Genomic DNA, 26,104 nt, shown 5'->3' with positions numbered 1-26,104 from the left:
CGGGGATTTTTAAGCTGACTGGCTGGCTCGAGAATTACGCATGTGTGAGACTGCGACCAATGTTTCTTTCTTTTTTTCCTTTTTCCTTTCCAATCGTGCTTCATTCTATTTCGCTGCTGCTCTGGTTGCCCGTTTTGGTCGGTACGATTTGAGGAGCACAAAATGGACCAATCAAAAATGGGCACATAGTGCATTTTGGCAATGCTTGATATTTCACAATTATTCAATTATTTATCTCATGAAAAATGAAATGTTATTCGTTATGATAGATGCGTAGATATATTTCCTATCAATTGATGCAAAAACCTTTGCGATCTATTGAGAAATGCTCGAGTTATAAGCGTTCCATATCTTGCATTTTTTCCTTCTTGTTCAGTGCCTAGATTTCCATTTCACCCCCTATATCTTCCGGTTAGACGTAGTCCTACGTCAAAAAGGGTCCTTTTCAGGTCCACAAAATCATCTTTAATCTAAAGAGTTTATTGTTTTGTTATCACTCGATATCTCCATCTTGTTCGGTTAAACCTTCCTGTTTAGCGAGTGCGTTTGCCACTCGCCACAGTTGGAAAATTTCTTCTCATCCAGCTTGGGACATGTTGTACTGTAAATTACATTTAATGCGACATGCCGAAGCACCACTCAGTGTCGCATTGGAGGTGATTTTAACCTGTAATTGAACATTTGCGATGACAGTGGTACAGCTTTCACAGTTGGAAAATTTCTTCCTATCCAGCTTGGGACATGTTGGGTCATAATTTGGACCCCCATAGAGTTTACAAAAATCCAATTAGCTAATTATCGAACTAAAATTACTGTATTTTCAATCTGGAAGCAATTTAAGAATTGGTGAAAATTGAATAATCGAGAAAGTCCCCAACCATCAATAAGCTCAGCACAACTGCAAAATTCTCATACTCTTCATATCCTGGCAAACAAATTATGAAAAATCAATTTGTGTTTTATTATTATTTTGGATAATATTTTAGAATGCATTGAACTGTATTTCGTAAACTCTTTTTTGAAAGGTTTAATGGCCCTGATAAGCGCCGTGTTTTATGGAATGGTTCCAATTTAGAAAACTTTGTACTCGTGGTTTTGAAAAAAACCATTTCGAACGCCATCGATGCTGCCTTGTTCTGGATTTGCCACCAAAGCAGTTTGTATGAAGAACAAACTTTTATCTTCTGCTCGTCACTCGCTGAAACTGCCTATTCTTGTCTAGATGTCCACCGAACCGAATGTGGTCTGTTCTGAATGCGGATTTTCTTATCGTCGCGAACAGCTTTGCCAGCCAACTCGATCACTTCGGCGGCCGAAACTATATAACGCCGACTAGGTGGACTGGAGCACTGGTACTAACGCGCTCGGCATAGGGATTTTGCCTTTCCCTTCACTTTTCCTCCTTTGTCATGTCCAGACATGGCTGCTTGTGTTGGTTTGTTGATATGTTGTGATGCGAAACGATGTGGTGTATGATTTGGATGAGAATGATCGTTACGGCAGCGGAGCGGGGATTTTTAAGCTGACTGGCTGGCTCGAGAATTACGCATGTGTGAGACTGCGACCAATGTTTCGTTCATATTTTTTCTTTTTCCTTTCCAATCGGGTTTATTGTATTTCGCTGCTGCTCTGGTTGCCCGTTTTGGTCGGTACGATATGAGGAGCACAAAATGGACCAATCAAAAATGGGCACATAGTGCATTTGGACAATGCTTGATATTTCACAATTATTCAATTATTTATCTCGAGAAAAATGAAATGTTATTCGTTATGATAGATGCGTAGATATATTTCCTATCAATTGATGCAAAAACCTTTGCGATCTATTGAGAAATGCTCGAGTTATAAGCGTTCCAAATCTTGCATTTTTACCTACTTGTTCAGTGCCTAGATTTTCATTTCACCCCCTATATCTTCCGGTTAGACGTAGTCCTACGTCAAAAGACGGGTGGGTAATATCGGGGACATAACCGGAGTGACGTAGGACTATACAAAGGGGACAGCTTTTGCTAAATATATATTTCGAATATATTTTATTTATTTTCGTCTCCTACGTGAATACCTACCTATCTACCTGAAAAATGGATTAGTTTACTGTTTACTCTTTATGAACATGTTCGGGGTTCTAAAAAGAACCTTTGGTGTTGATTCTTGATTTTTTTTCTGAAGGCTTTGTACTTATTAAATGTTCAACGCCGGGCATCTTTCGGCGTATGCACATATCGTACAATCAAAATGATGGCTGTGATAGGGAATGCATAGGTGGTTATCAGCTCATTCACTATCATACATTTCACTATTGAGCACATTACCGTACCTTAAACTGTGGTTTCGAAGACGAATGAATTGTAAGATTTGTAGTCTCCGCAAACAAAGTAAATAAAAATGAAAAAGAACTGAGGTTTTGGAGACGAACTCTACGATCTGTCGAGAAATAAACGAGCTAGAAGCGTTCTGAAAAACCAACAGTAAATACAGGGACGGATGTCCTTCGGATTAAAGTCCTTTAACATTTAAAGTCCTTTAAATAGTATCCCGTGTCGGGCACACGTACAGAGCATCGAAGACTGCGACATACCAATTATGAGAACACTTGTAATACTAACCTCGATTCAACCGCGAGTAATCGGTTACATATTACTAACATAGTCTAAGCAAACATTGTCAAAATATTGAACTCCCGGCCCCGTTAGGCTGACGCTATATGAGCCTTAATAAAATATATATTTTGGATAAAAAAAAGTCCTTTAAAATAAGAACAGAGCAGCAGGAAATACATAGCTCATCATGTTGCTCCTTAGTTAATTTTCTATACAATGCAGATGTAACGTCAGTCAATTTTCAACATCAGTTATCAACCAAAGAAAGCAGTTCTTGCTACCGAGAAAATTCGTTAATGCCATCCTGCATACAATGTGTTTGAAGCCACTTTTAATTCGGAAACCAAGCATGGGTTTGTGAAAACTGAATGATCAATTTAAAAGACCCCAATCACCAATAAGTTCAAGAACAAGCATAAACAAAATAAATCAGTTTATATTATATGCCATATAATGTCACTTTAGAATGCATTGGTATTGTGAATAACTTTTAATAACTCTTCTCTGAATGGTTTAATGGCCCTGAAAAGTGCGGTGTTTTACGGTGGCTGGTTTTGCCACTTGCAATTGCGTTTGCCACTCGCTGAAACTAGTTGTTGCCTCCGAACCGAATGTGCTCTGTTCTGTAGGCGGGTTTTCTTATTGTCGTGAGTAGCATTGCAAGCCATCTCGAGCACTCCGGCGGCCGAAATTCTATAACCGCTATTAGGTACACTGGTGCTCCGGCACTCATCCGTTGATGCGATGTGATATGAAACGATGTCATACAACCACACTGATTTACGGTTTGAAAGAAAATGATATGTTTTTCAGCGGATCCGCGCGTTTTGTACTTTAGCGGTACACGCTCACAGGATAGAGACAAATCGGCAGACTCAGCCAAAGGGGCGAGTCCAACGAGACGAACGAATGAGCGTTAACGTTACGATACATTCATTACGATTTGTTCACTCGTTGGATTCACATGCAGGCTAAAAAGGGTCCTTTTCAGGATCACAAAATTATCTTCAATCTAAAGAGTTTATTGTTTTGTTATCACTCGATATCCCCATCTTGTTCGGCTAAACCTTCCTGTTTAGCGATTGCATTTGTCACTCGCCACAGCTTTCACGGTTGGAAAATTTCTTCCCATCCTGCTTGCGACATTTAACGCGACGTGCCGAAGCACCACTCAGTGTCGGATTGGAGGCGATTTTAACCTGTAATTGAACATTTGCGATGACAGTGGTACAGTGTCGACGTTCAATGTGGGGTCATAATTTGGACCCCGAACTCTATGTTTACAAAAATGTCCAACTAAATATGTCGCATTACATGTCCGTCCAATTAGCTAAATGTCGAACTAATTGTAAATGACAACTGCCAAATTCACATACTCATCAGATCCTGACAAACAAATTATGAAAAAATCAATTTGTGTTTTATTATTATTTTGGATATTATTTTAGAAAGCATTGGACTGTATTTCGTAAACTCTTTTTTGAAAGGTTTAATGGTCCTGATAAGCGCCGTGTTTTATGGAATGATTCCAATTTAGAAAACTTAGTACTCGTGGTTTTGAAATAAACCATTTCGAATGCCCTCGAAGCCGCCTTGTTCTGGATTTGCCACCAAAGCAGGTTGTATAAAGAACAAACTTGCCGTTTTGCGATTGCGTTTGCCACTCGCCACTCGCTGCAACGGCCTGTTGTCTTGATGTCCACCGAACCGAATGTGTTCTGTTCCGAATGTGGGTTTTCTTATCGTCGCGAGCAGCTTTGCCAGCTAACTCGATCACTTCGGCGGTCGAAACTATATAACGCCGGCTAGGTGGACTGGTGCACTGGTACTAACGCGCTCGGCCTAGCTACCCTTGCGGGGAACTCCAGACCAACACGGTTCTAGCGGGATTCTGCCTTTCCCTTCACTTTTCCTCCTTTACCATGTCCAGACATGGCTGCGTGGGTTGGTTTGTTGATGTGTTGTGATGCGAACTGATGTGGTATACGGTTTGAATGAGAATGATCGTTACGGCAGCGGAGCGGGGATTTTTAAGCTGACTGGCTGGCTCGAGAATTACGCGTGTGTGAGACTGCGACCAATGTTTCGTTAATTTTTTTTCTTTTTCCTTTCCAATCGTGCTTCATTCTATTTCGCTGCTGCTCTGGTTGCCCGTTTTGGTCGGTACGATTTGAGGAGCACAAAATGGACCAATCAAAAATGGGCACATAGTGCATTTGGACAATGCTTGATATTTCACAATTATTCAATTATTTATCTCAAGATAAATGAAATGTTATTCGTTATGATAGATGCGTAGATATATTTCCTATCAATTGATGCAAAAACCTTTGCGATCTACTGAGAAATGCTCGAGCTATAAGCGTTTCAAATCTTGCATTTTTTCCTACTTGTTCAGTGCCTAGATTTCCATTTCACCCCCTATATCTTCCGGTTAGACGTAGTCCTACGTCAAAAAAAGTTCCAATAAAATTTCAACGGTAATGTAACCAAGAAAAAATAGACACCCCTAATGCCAACGTTTGGCGATTTGGTAAACACACAGATGAACAATGGTGTAAATCGAGCACAGATGGTAGAAGGAATGATAGAAGGACAAAAGAAAAATAAACTTATACTTGCCGCTGCTGTGTGGCGTGTGTGATAAATCTGTCTGAATTGTATCTCGGTCGCGCACCACTTTGAGCTTCGCTCTACTCGCAAGCGCAACCGATGAAAAAAAAACACAGTCTGATTCGATGTGGAAAAAACACCTTTGTTGGATCGTTTCGAAAACCTATCCGATCTACTTGCGAGTTATCGAACCCTCGAACCCGAACATAAAACATATGAACAACATATTTGTGTAACGAAATGAAGAAGAAAAACTCACAAGATATCTCGACATTTCCTATTTCATCACTACTACTTCTTGCGCTGTCGGCGGGTTGATTTTCAACTTCTCCCAATTGAGTCCAGTGTTCAGGATTCCCTGGTAATGCTAGAAGTGAAAACAGTTTATTACACGGTTTTTATTCAATACGATACACTCACCATCAGCATTGATTCTTCGACGCCGCTCAACCGAGTATGAGACATTTTCGCACTCTTCATTCCTTTCATAGCAAGAGGAATCGAAATGTTTCGAACAAATTCCTTGGTTACCTAGAGGTTTCCACTGTTTTTGTTGTCCACAATAAGCGATCCATTTCAAGAGCAGATCCTCTCTTTTGGGAAATCTATGCACGGTAATACATTCAGCTTTATTTTTGTATCGAGAACGAGTTATTTCGCAGCCTTAACGGCACAGAAATTAGCCATCTGCAAGAAAACGAAATTATATCTTATTATATATTGCACCATTTAAAGACAAAAATACACTTACCTCGAAATTCCTCACAGGTGATTCCTCTGCCCAAATAAACTCTCCTTATTTCTTGGCACAATTCAAATGTTTTGATAACAAACAATTGTAATGTTATTCGATGTTAATTGATGTTAAATGATTTTTATAATCCAAAAATATTCTCGTTCGTGGAATGTTCATCAGAGCCAAACTTGACAGCAATATTTTTCCCCCGCTTTGCAGTCAAATCCCTTTCCACAGTCCTCTGTATGTTTATACCGTTTCCCCTAGCGCACTTATTGACGACACGGTCACACCTTTATTCTACACATATTGGGTGGGAATAAGAGCATTGAAAAATTTAAAGGTAAGTCTTTTACGGTTAAAGTTAGATTTGTAATACATATACTCTATCTTATATGTTTCAGCTCAAGAGAATAAATTGACTTTCGGTGTCGGTCGGAGATGGAGGTATTTTTCCCGTGTTTTGCAGTTAGAGACGTCGGTTAATCGTTCGATAAATTCAAATAATCGAATATCTGTATCAGTAATTTTATATCAAATAATGAAAAATCAAGGTATGAATACATCGAATAATTATCAAAGTAATCGCGATTAATGAAAAAGGGAACCATTTTTTTCAGAAAATACAGTGCAAAATTTGTTTAACCGTCATGGTGTTTCGTCGAAATTTATAGAATATGCTAAATCATTTACGGTAGAAGCTTGATTCCTAGGTGGTGGAGGAGACTGGGAAGAAGAATTCAGGGTCTGCAGGAGTAAAATGCGGACTTGAAGAAGGTGGTCTCAGCTCCCGTTCTAAAATAGTAGTATTCAAATTCAGAGCGCCGAGGAAAATATACCATACTAGTGATCAATGATTCTATGACCAAGCAGAGATGTTCAAACAAATCAGCTATTTCAACAAACAACATTCGAAGAACAGATAATTTTGAACAGCCAAAATTTTGGTTGGTGAAAAAAAAATGCATGTCGGACTCGACTAATATCGACAGATTCGATAATATGTGATTCGATTATATACAATTTTGAACTCGTTATATACAGTTTGGAAAAAAACAATTTTTATATTTTATTTATTTATTTTTTGACGTAGGACTACGTCTTTCATTTCTATACCGGGGTGTAAAACCAAAGTTTCGAGAACGAAAGCGTTACGCTGGAGACCGAGATTTTGAGCGTTAATAGCTCCTAAACAACTGAACGAAATGGTATGATAAACACTTCATTTGAAAGATAAAATGTCTACGCGTCATATACTTGTTACTTTTTGATCCAAAAACTTGTTTCAATAGTCTTAAAATTGCTTTCAAAACAGGCTATTGAAATCACCAATCGGTATATAAGCGAGCGCCGCTCGTAAACCCACTCAGTTATGATTGAACAGCGATTGGAGCATGTTGTCGCTGTTGTTGTGAAGCTAATTTCGTTTATCATGAAAACGCTGATGAACGGTTTCACCAAGAGCCTGTTTGTACACCTAAGGCCAAAAGGGAATCCATCAGGAGGAGAGTGATGCCACGGTTCCGCTTGAAACATCGGAGCAGCCGCCACACACACATACACGCGCGGAATTCTCGTTGCTATCATCGTTGCTGAAAAATAATCTGCCAGTTCCCCTGGGAATTGAAAAATACATTCATGCGAAAGAGTTTATTTTAATGTTTTCTATCCATATAACACTGCAACCAAATACATTTGGTTTTGTTATTTTTCAATCAATCGCAATTAACAGGAAAGCTTCTGAATATTTGTTTTCCCCATCAGTGGAAATTTTCGTATCCAATATTGGATGCATAACATGAAAAACGGAAAATGTTTCACATCGCGAAAATCAAGTCATTTTCGAGCGATTATTTGCTTTCTACTCATATAATGCTGCGACCAAATACATTTCGTTTTGGATTTTTTCAATCAAGTGCGATCAACGTAAGACCATGTCTTTCGGCAATTTATTAGAGGTGCAATGAATCTTTAGGAATTCCCGCTCTACGCGCACTGGCAAACAATGTTTACTCAACAATTTCTCAAACGAGAAATGGGTGTTGTGAGAAAGGATTAGCGAACGCGAAAACGACAAACGGGAGAAAGATACGTTTGGAGGTTGAAGGAAATTGGCAGAAAACTTCTTCATTCTATCATTCAAATAATGTGATTCATACCACATCGTTTTGCCAGAAAGAGATTATTAGATTATTAATGTTCAAAGGAGGAATCGAGTCCTCCGAGGAAATTACCCAGCGCAAATTAGAGTCGACTATCGATTGCGGCATTCGTACACAAATAATTTTATAATGCAGTTTCACCAAAGTGATTTCTTCGGATATATTCACTACATCATGTCATGTATTTCATATTCTTCGTTAAGAAATCCATATCCATGGCACCTATCGGTAACGAATTATTATCGAAACCACGATTTTCGCTAAATGCTCCTTTCAGTTCGGCCTGTAAAAAACTTTTCTGTACTCTAATCCATCAAATTTGGAGCCCTGAAAAGGGCCGTTGATTATATGCTAAGCTAATATAGCACCCTCTCCTTGGATTCGACGGGCCAACTGAATGTCCTTGGGCATGATGTGACGCGTTTTACGTGGATAGCACACAAATTTGTATCTTCGAATAAGCCTCCTGCAGCGTCATAGCCGCGGAACTTTGGAAGCGCAAGTCGGTTTTGAAGTCCTGAGCAATTCCACGATCCAAATGCTGCAAAGGTAGCTGCGGATCAGCAATTCGGTCGACTTCTGATAGCGATGAATTTCACGCAAAGTTCCCGGTCGATAGCGATGTGGCTTCTCCACCTATCGTGCTACTGGTGCGCTTATCCGAGCTGACTTCGTGTTCCTTACCACCGAATGACTAACGAGCTGTCTGCGAAAGACTAACGAGCTCGAGTCCTCACGGTGCGAGAGTAGAGTAAGAAATGAACGAAAGCAAAGGAAGCGTCATTTTATAAACCATAAAAGTATAGAATCTAAATCCCACCCTTATTATATTCGTGAGTATACAGTAAGCTTATACAATAAAGAGGGTGGGGTTTACATTCGATTCTTTTATGTTTTATAAAATGACACTTCCCTTGCTTTCGTTCATTTCTTACTCTACTCTCGCACCGTGAGGACTCGTTTCATCGGGACTAAGCAGACAGCTCGTTAGTCCTTCGGTGGTAAGGCACCACGAAAGCAGCTCGGATAAGCGCACCAGTAGCAGGATAGGTGGAGAAGCCACATCGCTATCGACCGGGAACTTCGCATGAAATTCGTCGCTATCAGAAGTCGACCGAATTGCTGATCCGCAAGCTACCTTTGCAGCATTTGGTTCGTGGAATTGCTCAGGACTTCAAAACCGACTTGCGCTTCCAAAGTTCCGCGGTTATGACGCTGCAGGAGGCTTATTCGATGATACCAATTTGTGTGCTATCCATGCAAAACGCGTCACATCATGCCCAAGGACATCCAGCTGGCCCATCGTATCCGAGGAGAGCGTGCTATATTAGCTTAGCATATAATCAACAGCCCTTTTCAGGGCTCCAAATTTGATGGATTAGAGTTCAGAAAAGTTTTTTACAGGCCGAACTGAAAGGAGCATTTAACAAAAATCGCGGTGTCGATGATAATTCGATACCGATAGGTGCCATGGATATGGATTTCATAATGAAGAATATGAAATACATGACATGATGTAGTGAATATATCCCCATATCGAAGAAATCACTTTGATGAAACTGTTTACCGTTTGTCGTTTTTAAGTGTTGGGAAAGGGCATTATTTTTGCTGAGTAAATTCCAAGAAAAAATCCATTCCTTCTTTAAGCGTGATTCATTCTGCTTCGGATCAACGGAACAGTGATAATCATTTCATACAAAAGATAAAATGTCCAAGAGTTATATGATTGCTATTTATTGAGTCGGAAAATTGTTTCAATAGCTTAATGATAGCTTCGAAAACAGGTTATAAAATGACGCTTCCTTTGCTTTCGTTCATTTCTTACTCTACTCTCGCACCGTGACGACTCGTTTGTTTGGGACCAAGCAGATAGCAGGTTAGTCTTTCAGTGGTAAGGCACACGAAAGCAGCTCGGATAAGCGCACCAGCCGCAGGATAGGTGAAGAAGCCACATCGCTATCGACCGGGAACTTTGCGTGAAATTCATCGCTATCGGAAGTCGGCCGAATTGCTGATCCGCAAGCTACCTTTGCAGCTTTTGGTTCGTGGAATTGCTCAGGACTTCAAAACCGACTTGCGCTTCCAAAGTTCCGCGGTTATGACGCTGCAGGAGGCTTATTCGAAGATACAAATTTGTGTGCTATCCACGTAAAACGCGTCACATCATGCCCAAGGACATTCAGCTGGCCCGTCGAATCCAAGGAGAGGGTGCTGTATTAGCTTAGCATATAATCAACGGCCCTTTTCAGGGCTCCAAATTTGATGGATTAGAGTTCAGAAAAGTTTTTTGCAGGCCAAACTGAAATGAGAATTTTCGTTTGGATGCCATACAGCATCGAGAAAATTCCGGAAAGATCTAATCGTTGCTGAAAAATAATCTGCCAGTTCCCTGGGAATTGAAGAATACATCCATGCGAAAGAGTTTATTTTAATGTTTTCTAATTATATGGCGAACACAGCGACCAAATACATTTGATTTCGTAATTTTTCAATCAAGTGTAATTAGCTGGAAAGCTTCTGAAGATTATTCTTTCCCATCAGTAGGATATTTTCGTATCCAATAATGGATGCATAACATGAAAAACGGAAAATGTTTCGTATCGCCAAAATTATATAATTTTCAATCGATTATTGCTCAGTCGCCGAAATTTTCATACTCAGAGAGTTCATTCTCCTCTAGTTTGCCTTCCAAATTGCCATCGTAAACCACACCTTCTCTCGATTCAATCACGCACGAAAAGCATACTGAAATGATATTCTGGTGGTGAAACCCATTCATTTTTCGTGAGGCGTCGTGCACAAATTACGTAACGCGATAAGGGGAGAGGGGTTAGATGTTGCGTTACTTTCTGTTTATTAGAGATAGGAAATTGCGTTACGAAAGGGGGGGGAGGTTCAAAATCCGGATTTTTGCGTTACGTAATTTGTGCACGACGCCTGAGGACATCGACAAGACAACATCGTTACTGAACGAGCTGAACGGCGAGGGATCGAGGTATTCATTACCTGGCTTGACCTGACCTGAAATGCAATCAGTTTGTTTTAACTGTGAGGGAGCGCAGAAAGGCCGATCGATCAGAAGGAGAAGAGAAGGTGACCAAGAGAGTATCAGCATCGAAATACGGTTCCTCGGGAAGACATAGAAGCAGCCGCCACACACACACACATACACGCAACTCTTTTCGTTTGCTGGTTATCGAGAGGAAACCTGGAAAGAAATGATCGTTGCTGAAAAAAAGACGGGTGGGTAATGTCGGGGACATAACCGGAGTGACGTAGGACTATACAAAGGGGACAGCTTTTGTTAAATATATATTTTAAATATATTGTTTTATTTTCTTCTCCTACGTGAATACCTACCTATCTACCTGAAAAATGGATTAGTTTACTGTTTACTCTTTATGAATATGTTGATGGTTCTGAAAAGAACCTTTGGTGTTGTGTTTTTGTTATCACTCGATATTCCCATCTTGTTCGGTTAAACCTTCCTGTTTAGCTATTGCGTTTGCCACTCGCCACAGCTTTCACAGTTGGAAAATTTCTTGCTATCCAGCTTGTGACATGTTGTTCAGTAAATTACATTTAATGCGACGTGCCGGAGAAACACTTTGCCACTCACTGAAACTAATTGTTGCCTTGATGAGCGCCGAACCGAAGCTACTCTGTTCTTTATGCGGGTTTTCTGATTGTCGTGAGCAGCTTTGCAAGCCAACTCGAGCACTCCGACGGCCGAAACTCTATAATCGCTGTTAGGTATACTGGTGCTCCGGCACCAATCCGTTCAGCCTAGTTACCCTTGCGGAGCAATCAGTGAATGCGACCAACAGGGAACTGGAGACCTGCACGGATCGAGTGAGACTTTGCCTTTCCCTTAACTTGTCCTCCTTTGTTACGACCACGATGCCGATGCCATACAACCACACGGGTTTACGGTTTGAAAGAAAATAAGATATTTTTTTGGGGTCCGCGTGTTTTATACTCTAGCGGTACACACTCACAGGATAGAGACAAATCGGCAGACTCAGCCAGAGGGGCGAGTCCAACGAGACGAACGAATGAGCGTTAAAAGGGAGCGATGGCAAAAAATACATTCATAGAGGCGAATGAACTGAAAAGTTTAAACCCTCTTAAAGCCAAAAAGAAGAAGTAGAAGAAAATACATTCATTACGATTTGTTCGCTCGTTGGATTCACATGCAGGCTAAAAAGGGTCCTTTTCAGGATCACAAAATTATCTTCAATCTAAAAAGTTTATTGTTTTGTTATCACTCGATATCCCCATCTTGTTCGGCTAAACCTTTCTGTTTAGCGATTGCATTTGCCACTCGCCACAGCTTTCACAGTTGGAAAATTTCTTCCCATCCAGCTTGTGACATATTTTACAGTAAATTACATTCAATGGCACGTCGCATTACCACCACTCAGTATCGGATTGGAGGTAATTTTAACCTGTAATTGAACATTTGCGATGACAGTGGTACAGTGTCAACTTTCAATGTGGGGTCATAATTTGGACCCCGAACTCTATGTTTACAAAAGTGTCCAACTAAATATGTCGCATTACATGTCCGTCCAATTAGTTAAATGTCGAGATAAGTGTAAATTACTGTACTTTCAATCTAGAAGCAATTTAAGAATTGGTGAAAATCAATAAGCTCAGAACAACTGCCAAATTCACATACTCATCATATCCTGGCAAACAAATTATGAAAAAATCAATTTGTGTTTTATTATTATTTTGGATATTGTTTTAGAAAGCATTGAACTGTATTTCCTAAACTCTTTTTTGGAAGGTTTAATGGCCCTGAAAAGCGCCTTGTTTTATGGAATGGTTCCAATTTAGAAAACTTAGTACTCGTGGTTTTGAAAAAAACCATTTCGAACGCCCTCGATGCCGCCTTGTTCTGGATTTGCCACCAAAGCAGTTTGTATAAAGAACAAACTTTTTTCTTTTGTTACCTGATGCCGTTTTGCGATTGCGTTTGCCACTCGCCACTCGCTGCAACTGCCTGTTGTCTTGATGTCCACCGAATCGAATGTGGTCTGTTCCGAATGCGGGTTTTCTTATTGTCGCGAGCAGCTTTACCAGCCAACTCGATCACTTCGACGGCCGAAACTATATAACGCCGGCTAGGTGGACTGCTGCACTGGTACTAACGTGCTCGGCCTAGCTACCCTTGCGGGGAACTCCAGATCAACACGGTTCGAGCGGGATTTTGCCTTTCCCTTCACTTTTCCTCCTTTACCATGTCCAGACATGGCTGCTTGGATTGGTTTGTTGATGTGTTGTGATGCGAACCGATGTGGTGTACGGTTTGAATGAGAATGATCGTTACGGCAGCGGAGCGGGGATTTTTAAGCTGACTGGCTGGCTCGAGAATTACGCATGTGTGAGACTGCGACCAATGTTTCGTTCATTTTTTTCTTCTTCCTTTCCAATCGTGCTTCATTCTATTTTGCTGCTGCTCTGGTTGCCCGTTTTGGTCGGTACGATTTGAGGAGCACAAAATGGACCAATCAAAAATGGGCACATAGTGTATTTTGACAATGCTTGATATTTCACAATTATTCAATTATTTATCTCCAGAAAAATGAAATGTTATTCGTTATGATAGATGCGTAGATATATTTCCTATCAATTGTTGCAAAAACCTTTGCGATCTATTGAGAAATGCTCGAGTTATAAGCGTTCCAAATCTTGCATTTTTTCCTACTTGTTCAGTGCCTAGATTTCCATTTCACCCCCTATATCTTCCGGTTAGACGTAGTCCTACGTCAATAATCTGCCAGTTCCCCTTGGAATTGAAAATTACATTCAAGCGAGTTTATTTTAATGTTTTCTATCCATATAATACTGCGACCACATACATTTGGTTTTGTGATTTGTCAATCGAGTGCAGTTAACAGGAAAGCTTCTGAAGATTATTCTTCAGAACAAGGTTTTTTGTATCCAATATTGGATGCATAAAACCTTGAGTCTTCAAAGTAACACTCTCGTTTTTGAAGTCACCCAAATATTTATTTATTCATTCATTCAGGATGGATTTAGATTCAACTTCAAACAAATGATCTCTAAATCAACGATAGTCCTACGTCACTCTTGCGGTTATACCATAGATATAACCCACTTCCTGTTTTTTATCTAAAATATATATTTTATTAAGGCTCATATGGCGTCAGCCTAACGGAGCTGGGAGTTCAATATTTTGACAATGTTTGCTTAGACTATGTTAGTAATATGTAACCGATTACTCGCGGTTGACTCGAGGCTAGTATTACAAGTGTTCTCATAATTCGTATGTCGCAGTCTTCGATGCTCTGTACGTGTGCCCGACACGGGATACTTCCTATTGGGATGCAGCTGACCATTAATCAGCAACGCCCCCCTAGTCTGTACCCCATATCTAGCGTGGTGCGTCTTTCTCAACTCGAGGAATCCAGGATAGAATGGTCACTAGCCGGCGCAATCATCAGCTCGTGTAGAGTTGTCATGAGCGGTACAACCTTTGGCTCTTGTTGAATAATCAGTGGACTGCACAACCTTCGGCCCGTGTATCTGTAAAGAGTGTGTGTACGTATTGCCGCGACTAAGTAAAAGTTTATAGATCGGATAGGAGGGATATGAAACGGGGACACAACGAAGGAAACATCATTAAACGTTGACATCGGCGTTTCTGAGGAACAGGTATAGATGAAGCAGAAGATCAGGATCCCGGCTACCTAAGATATCCCGGACGGGGATATCCGATTGTCTGCCTTGTGCTCTCAGTGCTCTAGAGAGCTGAGAGCGAGCAGCATGGAACCGGATACACGACCAGACAACATGCTCGATGTCGTGGTAGCCATCGCCACAATCACAAAGATTGTTTGCTGCGAGCCCAATGCGATAGAGATGCGCGTTTAGGTTGTAGTGATTGGACATAAGTCGAGATATCACGCGAATGAAATCACGACCTACATTCAATCCCTTGAACCATGCACTCGTCGAGACCTTAGGGATAATCGTGTGTTACCAACGACCGAACTCATCACCACTCCACATGCGCTGCCAACTTACGAGCGTATACTGACGAGGAATGTGGAAAAAATCATTATAAGCAATTTGCCTTTCAAAAAGTGTGCCTTCTAAAGCGCCCACTTTAGCTAGCGAGTCCGCTTTCTCATTCCCCGGAATCGAGCAATGAGAGGGAACCCATGCTAAGGTAATCTTGAATAATTTTTCGACCAAAACACTCAATAGTTGTCTTATTCTTGTTAGGAAATAAGATGAGCGTTTATCAACTTTCATTGAGCGGATTGCCTCTATTGAGCTGAGACTGTCTGAAAAAATAAAATAGTGGTCGATGGGCAATGTTTCAATGATCCCTAATGCGTAATATATCGCACCCAGTTCAGCGACATACACGGAACAAGGATCTTTGAGTTTGAAAGAGGCACTGGAATTTTCATTGAAGATGCCGAAGCCAGTGGACCCGTTTATGAATGAACCGTCAGTAAAGAACATTTTATCAGATCTAAGTTTCCCATATTCTGCCGAAAATATCGGCGGAATAGAATCGGAGCGTAGGTGATCTGGGATTCCATGGGTTTTTTGTCGCATGGACAGATCAAAAATGACAGAGGAATTGCAGAAGTATGGGAAGCAAACTTGGTTGGAGATGCCTGGTGAAGGGTGCTCGTCGTGTGTAAGGTACTCATGGTATAAAGACATAAAACTTGACTGAGGAGTCAGTTGGAGTAGATTTCCGAAGTTATCAATTACCAATGGATTCATGATCTTGCAACGGATGAGAAATCTGTAGGATAATTCTGTGAACCGAAGAGTAAGCGGGGGTACTCCTGCCAAAACTTCGAGACTCATCGTATGTGTCGAATGCAAACACCCCATGGCTATACGCAAGCAACGATATTGTATTCTCTCCAGCTTGAGAATATGAATCCTGGCAGCTGATCGGAAGCAAAAACTGCCATATTCTAACACTGATAATATCGTTGTTTTGTACAACTGAATGAGGTCTCCTGGATGGGCACCCCACCATGTTCCGGTAATTGTTTGGAGAAAATTGATTCTTTGCTGGCATTTCTGTTTCAAATACGCAATGTGTCTCCTCCAGGTACACTTAGAATCAAAATATACACCCAGGTATTTGAAAAACATAGAGTGTTGGATCGTTTTGCCGGATAGGTGAAGCTGGAATTGGGCGGGTTCGTGCTTCCTAGAAAAAACGACCATTACAGTTTTCTCCGTAGAGAATTCGATACCCAGCTTGAGAACCCACGTGAACAGATTGTTCAGGGTATCTTGCAACGACTTTTGCAGAACGACGGGATTAGTACCCGTGATGGAAATAACTCCATCGTCTGCAAGTTGTCTCAGCGTGCAGTCTCTAGTTAGACAATCACCCATATCATTGACGTAAAAACTGTACAAGAGGGGGCTTAGGCAGGAGCCTTGTGGTAGGCCCATAAAACTGTAACGAGAAGATTTCGAGCTGCCATGAGAGAAAATCATGTGCTTTTCTGACAGTAAATTGTACAGGAAATTGTTGAGAATTGGTGAAAGTCCACGATTATGAAGCTTCTCTGAGAGAATTTCCATGGAATGCCCCTTTGATATCGAAAAAAACGGAAGCCATTTGTTCTTTGCGAGCAAATGCGATTTGGATTTCAGAAGATAGCAGCGCGAGACAATCATTTGTCCCTTTACCTCGGCGGAAGCCAAACTGCGTATTTGACAGCGAATTGTTCGTTTCGACCCACTTGTCCAAACGAAGTAGAATCATTTTCTCTAACAATTTACGAATACAGGATAACATTGCAATCGGCCTATACGAGTTGTGATCGCTAGCCGGCTTGTTGGGTTTCCGTATGACTATCACTCTCACTTGTCATGCGGGACAATATTCAGCTCCAGAAACTTGTTGAACAAGTTCAGCAAACGCTGTTTTGCCAAGTCGGGAAGATTCTTCAACAAGTTGAATTTAATCTTGTCCGACCCCGGAGCTGAATTGTTACATGAGAGAAGGGCAATTGAGAATTCCACCATCGAAAAATTCTCATAATCGCTTTGAAGTGGAATGTCGCGTACGACGTTTGGTGCAGGAACGGTGTCGGGGCAAACCTTCCTTGCAAAGTTAAAAATCCAACGGTCAGAGTATTCCTCACTTTCGATGGAGGACGACGTCGGAAAGTGGTAGCCGGTACACGTTTCTTTTGAGTTTGAAGTGCGCTTTCGTAAATCAAACTCGATATAAAGTTATGCTCTTCGAGTGGAGGAAGTTCATGCATTGAAACAATTGCTTCAGATATTATTTCCGCAAATGTTCTCCAGTCAATATTCTTCGTGAGGTCATACGAAATATTGACTGACTCACGAGGGCGATCGATAAAATTATTGGTAGATGATCACTACCGTGGGGATCTTGGAAATTTTATAGCGGAGGCGATCTGGCGTAGTGGTTACATCCTTGCCTCTCACGCTAAAGGTCACGAGTTCAATTCTCACTCCCGACATTCTTCCAAAAATGGAAGTAAAAGTGACGAACCAGCCAAAAGAGTTGAAAATCACTATAATACAGATAAAAAAAAAAAATTGGAAATTTTATTTTAAGTATGACTTATTTCAAGAAGGAAGGTAACCTTTTAACGATAAGGTGAAATTTAAGTGGCTATTACATGTACAGTGGGGTGAAAATCGTTATTTTTGAAGATTTTGCTTGAGTTTTCACCAGTTATAACGTTATATCGTTATTGCAGCCAAATTAAAAAAGCAGAAGTTGGGTGTCAAAAAACAAATTTTAAAGCGGTTAGAGAGCTTTAATTTAATTGATAGAAATGATCTAGTTCAATATAAATTTTCAGGATAAAATTAATAATAACACATTAAATATTATTAACTTTCAAGTTTTCCACTTCCAAAATTTTCTCATATTTCAAATGAAAGCAACAGAATCGTCTTCCGTAGCGTAGTTTTTAAAGTAGAGCCAGTTTGAGGCAACAAGTCCGAAACAAAAAAAAATAGTTCTATAACTATTTCGTTGTTGAAATTGGAACATATGCGTAGAAGGATTTTTATTCATCACAAATATGATTGTCTATTACCTCCTGAAAGAATCTGGATAAATTTATTTTTTTCATGCGGGAAAGGTATTTTCTCACTTTGAGGGGGTGAATCAAAAATCAAATTCCTGTTTTATATTCAAGAAATGAAAAAAACATACAAAAAACGATTAAAAACTTTTTTCTGACTCGATTATATACAGTGAAAAGGAATCAGAAACTGTATATAATCGAGTCCGCCCTGTATTGTGCATCATTTTCATGGTGTGCTCTTTTTTCAATCATCCTAAAAAAATCATGAACTTCAAAATTATGACATATTTTTTTATCATAAATGTCTGTTTGTTTTGATTACAAGAAATAAATATTCGCTCGATTAATCGAATACTGAAAGACAATTATTCGAATCAATCGAATATATAAAAATCACCCCACGATTAATCGACAATCGAATAAACGAAAAATTTAGACATCGCTATTTGCAGTCAAATCCCTTCCCACAATCCTCTGTATATTTATACCGTTTCCCCTCGCGCACTTATTGACCACACGGTCACACCTTTATTCTACACATCTTGGTTAGAACGTCTTTTATATCATCGGGTGAAACACCCTGTTCTATGCCTTTCAGCACCACAGTTATACTTATGACAGACATACAGCTGTACTTGCGTTGTACTTCGAAAATTGTATGTCTGTCACCATGTACAGCGCTAGAACCATGCAAGCAACTCGGTACAATCGCTGTACCTGTACCGACCTGTTTTACCGCTGTACATGGCTACAGTTGTACTGTGCACAGCGCCATAGACGGTTAGTGGTGGGTAGCATGAACAAGCAGAATCAAATCACTTGATAAACGTTCTTTTCATTGACTTTCTCTTAAGTTAATAACTCAGATTGGAAACTTGTTTGTTGTGTTTGATAGTTTAGACACTAAATAAAAACCTTTTTCATTGAAATATGTGGTGGAAATTGGAAAAATATCTGATTGTCAGTTTGACATACGGTACAATGTACAACCGTATGTCTGTAATGGTACGATGGTACCTGTACAACGCTGTACACGTACAACGCAAGTACAGCTGTATGTCTGTCCCTGGTATTAGACCTTTCCAAGCTTTTAAGCGGTAGGTGTAATAGAGAGTTTTTTCCTTCTCTAACGCGTTCACAATTTTGCGATAATCGTCAATCGTATTGCACTGCACTTTTAGTTCACTAATGTTTCCGCGTTGCACATTGCGGCACAGAAAATTGTTGCTACCGATAGCTTTTTTAACTAGGTCAATCGCGTTTCTAGTTACCACCTGACGCAGGTAAATCGGTGCTGGCTTTGATTCTACAGTTTTTTGCTGTGCACTTTCGTCGTTCACCGGAGCAAGGGCATCGAACCTATTGCTCAGAGGGATAACTGTGTTGGCTGTAGTGTTTGTTTTTTTGGCTGCGTTGCCAGTGTTTGCACTATTGGGACTCATTTTTCTTTTAAAATAGCGATCTATCCCTGTTTGCACTTTTTTATCGTCTGTTGGTTTCTTCACATTTAAGATGAAATTACTATTTTCCGGCGATTTGTTCAAAGCGGGCTCACTTTCAGCGCGGGTTAACGAGTTCTCTACCGCATTACTTTTTTTCGTCGGCGTTCTGGAAAGGCCAGATTTTACAAACGGATTGACTTGTTCTCCGTTCATTTCACTACGAGGATACTTCGTCCTTCTCACTCTCTACTAACACTCTTGAAGGAGCGTCAGAAGCGAGCGCAAAATAAAGTGCGAACGCGTACACTATCGCAACGAACGAACTTGCCACGGGCTTGAGGGGTGAAAGAAAGACTGGACTGCTCAGCTCAATAGCCAAGCAGCGAAATGTACCAGGATATTCAATTAATCACACAGTGAAAGAGGAATCGCTGTTCATCAGTACAGTCCGAGAAAGGTTTTCGGACATAAAGAGTCACGGACAATTTCGACGTCACTCGGACTCAGACTATCCCCGTCTAATATTCCCTTATATCTTTTTTAGCTTTAGAGCGCTTTTCTTAGCCTCCAGCTGAACATGTTGACTCAAAGGTAACAGGTGAAGAATAACCTCCAATGCCATTTTGACAATTTTTCTTATTATTTATATTATTAATATGTAACCGATTACTCGCGGTTGGCTCGAGGTTGGTATTACAAGTGTTCTCGTAATTGGGATGTTGCTGTCACGTGTGTCCGACACTGGATACTTCCTATTGGGATACAGCTGACCAATAATCAGCAACCCCCTAGTCTGTACCGCATTTTGCCGTTCTCCACGGCAGTATCCGTTTACCTGTCGAGACGTGCACGGATTAGGAAGCACCCTCCTACTTGACGCGCATCCCGTCGCAGCCACCCTCGCAGGATTTCTCTTCCCAACGGAGCACCGATTAGGCAGTGTCCTCCAATATAACGTGCACTCCGTCACAGCAACTCTCGTGGGGTACACACCGATTTCATGACGCCCTCCTAGGCGCTCGCTCCGTTGATACGAACCTCGCAGTGCTCCTCCTTCCCAATCCACCATCAGGCATTGCCAGCATTTTGTTAATCCTTCTCGCCAGATTCCGCTTACCCGTCGAGACGTGTACCGATTAGGAATTGCCCTCCAACTTGACGCGCAACCCGTCACAGCCACCCTCGCGGGATTTCTCACCTGTCGAGACGTGAAACGCTGGTCGGTCCTCCACTTCCGCTGTAGCTCGGACATGATGTGTACGATTGCATTGTTCACTGCGTTCCAGGTGCCCTCGTCACGACACATTTCCTCCACGATGTTCCCAGCATGAAGGGCAGGCAGTCCCTCGCGGTAGGGTACGCATAGGTTACCCAAGGCCGCACAATGGCAGTATAGACCCACTTAATCATTTTTGGTTTAAGACCCCATGTTCTTCCTATCATTTTAGAACTTGCCAATAGGGAAATGCTGGCCTTTCTGATGATTGTATCTAAGTGTGCGTTCCAGTTCAGTTTAGCATCTAGGATTACGCCAAGATATTTCACTGAAACGCTGCATTTTATTTCCTCTCCTCCAAGATGTAGAGACTGCAGATGCAGTTTCTTATTTTTGGTGAAAGGAATAATTGTTGTTTTTGGGGGATCTATGCTCAGATTTTATGGTTGATACACCATGATTCTGTAAGGTTTAAGGCCATTTGCATCCAGCCCGATATCACATCGTCGGACTTGCCACGTAGATCATTATGACTAGATCGTCAACAAAACCCACGATTTCAAAACCATTTGCCTCCAAACATATCACAGGGTGTCGGCTACCTTGAAAATCCTTGAAAATCAGGGAATATCAGGGAATTCAAACAATATCAGGGAATATCAGGGAAGTTCGTCACCAATCTGGAAAAATGAAATTCCGTCAATTAGAGTTTTGATTATTGCAGTTATTAGAAAGTTAATGATACCAAAAAAGGTGTACTTGACTAGTTTGACCCTCTGTAGGTTTTTCAGTTTGATTTTGCCTGTAGGTGAACTTAGTCCTTCCGAAGGGTAAACAGCGCAAAAGTAGACGGCTCTTACATTCGCGATGTTTTTCTGGCATTTTTTGTATCAGTATCTGCTGTTCAGCTTCAACCAATTCCCTTCCTTTTCTCCTTCGAAAACTATCGATAAATTAATGCTTGACAATTATACTATGAAAGTTGAGCTCCTGTGGTGCCTGGAAACAGTTAAGTAGCACAAATCACTCCACAGGAAGCTGAGAAGGTCTAACTAGGGCGTGATAAAATGAGCTTTCTGAGCTATTCGATGAAATTTTGAACAAGAATCTTTGAACAAGACTACAAAGAGGCTACAGATGGATCTGAATGTCAGATTTTGGGATGAAGAAGAGGTTGGGTTTGGTGAATCGTTACATGACGTCAATGTTCTTGGGACAATCTCAGACATCAGAAATGAACTTGCAGCTTTTGAAGAAGGCATGGGAATTATATATTTGAACAAACTTCTTTTTGTGTCGATGAACGGTATGAAAGTGAATTGGTGAATTACGCGAGCTGCAACTGGTTTTAGAAAATGAAGAAAAAAAAAAATCTTGAATTGGGTAGTTTCGGATTGCATATTTCACACGGTTCATCAAAGGATTAAAAAACTCGCCAAAATTTTAAGACTGACAAATCTTGAAATTTCGTCTGAGATGCGAAGCACTGCCTTGATGTATCCTTGATGTTTCCATCATTGATTCCGATAGAAAATGGAGGGAAAACGATTCGAGAAGCTTTTGACTATTGGCTTTCTGAAATTTGACGGATTTTGGTCGTATCATTGGAGTTCCAGCAAATTTATCATTGAAAGAACATCATAAACAAGTTTGCTCACTGCGATCCGAAAAATGAACGACTGGACCATTTTTGAAAAGAACAGGTTTACGAAATTTTTACCCAAAATGGTTTTCTGTCTCTCGTTAGAAACCTCAACGTTGAGAGTGCTTTTCCAGTAGCGAATGTTTTTATGAAAATATGTGAGAGGAAACGGTTGTGCTATGCGACAAGTTTATGATGCTATACTTCACTTTGGAAGGACAGCATCAATAAATATGTTCAGCTCTTTTTATGGTCATATGAATCAAAGTTAATAAAACGGCTACGGGAAACAGAAGTGGAATCTCTGGAGGTAAAACGGAGGTAAAAATTTTGCAAAACGTACGGAAGGGGGCCGAAATATTGCGAGATAAAGTATTTCGTTAAAATCGTAACAGTTTCATGAAATTGATCCGAATCAAAATGAAAATGTCTCATTCTGTACTAGTATTTGAGACTCCTTCAAAATAACTTTGAACTGTATTAGTATATCCATTTTTTTTAAATCTTTAACGACACTTATCAGTCGTCGTTAAACTCAATTAAAAATCACAAACAATTAATTTATCGGAAAATATCGACAGACGTTCTTAGATTTCATTGTTTAAGCTAACTAAATGTTTTAGCTACAGCTAAAATACTTTTAGAGAATTTAATTACTAGTCTACACCTGGATTATTTCTGAAAAATTACTGGAAAATCAGAGAATATCAGGGAATTTATTTTCGGATTTTGAGTCGACACCCTGATATCATAACGTCTTCAACTACCATTGATCAAAGGAGAGGTGATAGAACCCCTCCTTGAGGGCAACCTTTCGTTGCAATCACAGATGTCGACGACTCACCCAGCTCTGAGGTGATTTGTCTATTTGTGAGCATACCTTTAATCCATTCGTCTATGCAGTCATCGAAATGTCTTCTGCCCATAGCCTGTGCCATTGATACAAAAGAAATGCGATAATGCGAAAGCCCCTTCGATATCAAGAAACGCACATAATGCAGTTTCTTTTGACAAAAGAGATTTTTCAGTTTTTGTCACAAGCGTGTGTAACGCTGTGACTGTGGATTTTCTTGATTGATAGGCAAACTGGTATGGGCATTTGGACATGAATACCGACTTTATGTATTCATGTAGAGCTTTCTCCATAGTTTTCAACAGTATTGATGATAAACTTATTAGTCTGAATGATTTTGAGAGTGATTTATCACGTTTCCCAGCTTTCAGAATGAAGAGCGCTTTAACGAATCTCCATGTGGAAGGAATATGCTCTAGTATCAGACTTGCCTTAAAGATCTCGATTAGAGATGGAATTAGCTTAGATTCACCTTTTTGAATCAGGGCTGGAAAATTCCATCTGCACCTGAGGATTTGTATGGTTGAAAGGACCTCACCGCGTTTTCTACTCTGGCCCTCGTGAAAATCAAGCAACTATGTTTGCAACTTCTTTTGCACTTTCAGGATACCTCGAGAGATCACAGATGTAGATCCCGGGAAGTGAGTTATATTCGGTTAGGGCGCTCCTGTATTGAGTCCAATCCGAATTAATTTTAGCTCTGTTGATCAGTTTCAGCGCTGTTGTACGAAGCCGCTCGAGCCTTTTGTTCCACCAATGAACGTTTCTTGTCGAAGAAACTCTTTTTAGTTGACAATTACTGTTATAGACAGAAACTACTGTATCATTTAATTCTTTTGAAGTGAACTTTAACTATTGCAACCAGAGGGGAGATTGAAAGATTATTGTTAATTGTGAGTTTCGATGTATAAAATTTATTTCAGTGGATTGTAAATAGCAATCGTAGTTCTACGGATTTGACCTTATCGACTATTACAATAATAAAAAAAAATTGGAATTATTATATGCACAGGTAATATTGCCTCAACATTTTGGATTAAAGCAGAGCTATCCAGACTTCCATATGCTTCTGGATGTAGTTACCCGTCCAAAGTTTTATTGTCGTTATTTTTTGTGCTAGATTTTTCTACGTTGCTCTTGAATGAGGTTGTTGAGAACCAATCGAAGTTCAACTCGGTATATGAATTGCTTTGGACCGGTAGTTGTACTGTTATGTGCTGTATGAGTGCGTCAGTTTCTTTGGCTTCATCAATTGGTTTAAGCACACTAGAGGTTTTAATGAAATCATTCGAGTTTCCTTGTAATACTGGTAGATTTGAAGGAAAAATTGTATAGTGCTCATCAGCATTCATCGACGAAGTGCATGGGCGAATATTTTCGTCAACTGGTCTGGGGGCAGGTGGAATCATGTAATTTTCCATGACATCATTTTGGCAGCGTTCTTTTTCATTGATACTGTTTATTAACCCAAACTTCCGGTCTTCGGAATCAGAATGTGTACCGCTATCACCAATACTTGTTCCGCTGAATGTGCTAATACGTCCGGACGATCCGCTGGAAACACTCTGAAGACTTCCTGAACTTATGGGTCGGTGGGATTGTGATGTTGGAACTAACATAGAGAATTTAATATCGTCACAGAGATCCGATGATTCGGTTGCACAAGAATCATTTTTCTTATCAGATAAACTTCTGTTTCTGGAAAACATTTTTCTCATCCTCTCAAATGGCGACGGCCTTTTAAGTTTATCGTTCATTTGTTGCTGGATACGATCATATTCTTCACGCATTGTTTGTAATTGCATCTGTTTCTCTCTGAAACTTTTCTGGACATCGTTTCGAGATTTCCAGGAAGCAACCAGTTGTTCTACTTCCTGAATTGTGAACACATTATTTTTAAAGTCAGTGATAATTTCCAACAACTCATCATCAACTGACTTCTCAGAGGTGTTACTTTTCTGTCTTTTTAAAGTGCTAGTTTTCGTCTTTGACTCGGATTCGCGATCTTTTTTATGAAAACTCACTCTTATGTGTGAAATCTCTTTTTCCTCATTGTCTTCAACATTCGTCTGCTTCTTGAATTGCAAAGATTGGTGTCCAGCGGTGGAATCAAGTTTAGTATGACCATGGAATATAGGAATATTGGATGGTTGTATCAGATAATCTCCTCCAGTTTCGAAAGTCCTCACCGGAACGTTCGATGGTTGCACCATATAATCAAAATCGTTATTGTCTACTATATTGCAGTTTTCTAATACATTCGAGCATTCCTGGCTGAAAGCATCGCTCTTATTTATGTCGTTGGATTCGAAATATTCCAGCTCTGTAAATTTGAGTTCATTTGACAACATATTATTTTGCATTTCACGGCTATCCTGTTTAAAATTGAGATTGTTGGTTATTTCTTCATTTTTTCTAGCAAACTTGGCTTGATCCATTATAAATTCTTCTTGGCCTTCCGAACAATCCAAGTTCAAATAATTCAAATTGGAAACAGTATTTGAAGAATCATTTTGACTAGGTTCAATATTATTTCCAGTGGCATTCATTTCCATGTATCCTTCAATTTGATGATGACGGCGTAATGTTCCGTCTATACGCGACGATGGCATGGTCACATTTACCTCTGTGTCTCTTTTGGTTCTTGAGTTTGATGAGGATTTGGGCTCTATAACTATTTTATTCGATGCTTCGCTAATTCCTTTGAAATAGTGATACATTGTAGTGAATTCGTGCATTTGCTGAAAAG

The 26,104-nt window shown here is 40.2% G+C and overlaps 1 protein-coding gene and 1 long non-coding RNA gene across 5 annotated transcripts in view; one reads left to right on the top strand and one right to left on the bottom strand.

Annotated features, from left to right (window-relative positions):
- The first annotated feature begins 4,463 nt into the window (after positions 1-4,463).
- LOC129775869 (uncharacterized) lies at positions 4,464-6,974 on the top strand. The gene is made up of 3 exons (XR_008743021.1): positions 4,464-6,292; positions 6,354-6,503; positions 6,570-6,974. It is a non-coding gene; the product is annotated as an uncharacterized LOC129775869 (long non-coding RNA).
- A 17,272-nt stretch (positions 6,975-24,246) lies between these two features.
- The window catches only part of LOC129775809 (uncharacterized), a 43,872-nt gene continuing 42,014 nt past the window's right edge, over positions 24,247-26,104 (bottom strand). For all 4 annotated transcript variants that reach the window (XM_055780922.1, XM_055780933.1, XM_055780943.1 and 1 more), the window contains one exon: positions 24,247-26,096. In XM_055780922.1, coding sequence (XP_055636897.1) covers positions 24,435-26,096 — 1,662 coding nt within the window. In that variant the 3' untranslated portion in view covers positions 24,247-24,434. The remainder of the gene's footprint in view (positions 26,097-26,104) is intronic.

The sequence above is a fragment of the Toxorhynchites rutilus genome, chromosome 1 (assembly GCF_029784135.1).
Source record: "Toxorhynchites rutilus septentrionalis strain SRP chromosome 1, ASM2978413v1, whole genome shotgun sequence".
NCBI lineage: Eukaryota > Metazoa > Arthropoda > Insecta > Diptera > Culicidae > Toxorhynchites > Toxorhynchites rutilus.
The sequence above is the reverse complement of the archived record's forward strand: the minus strand, read 5'-3'. Positions and strand labels throughout refer to the sequence as shown.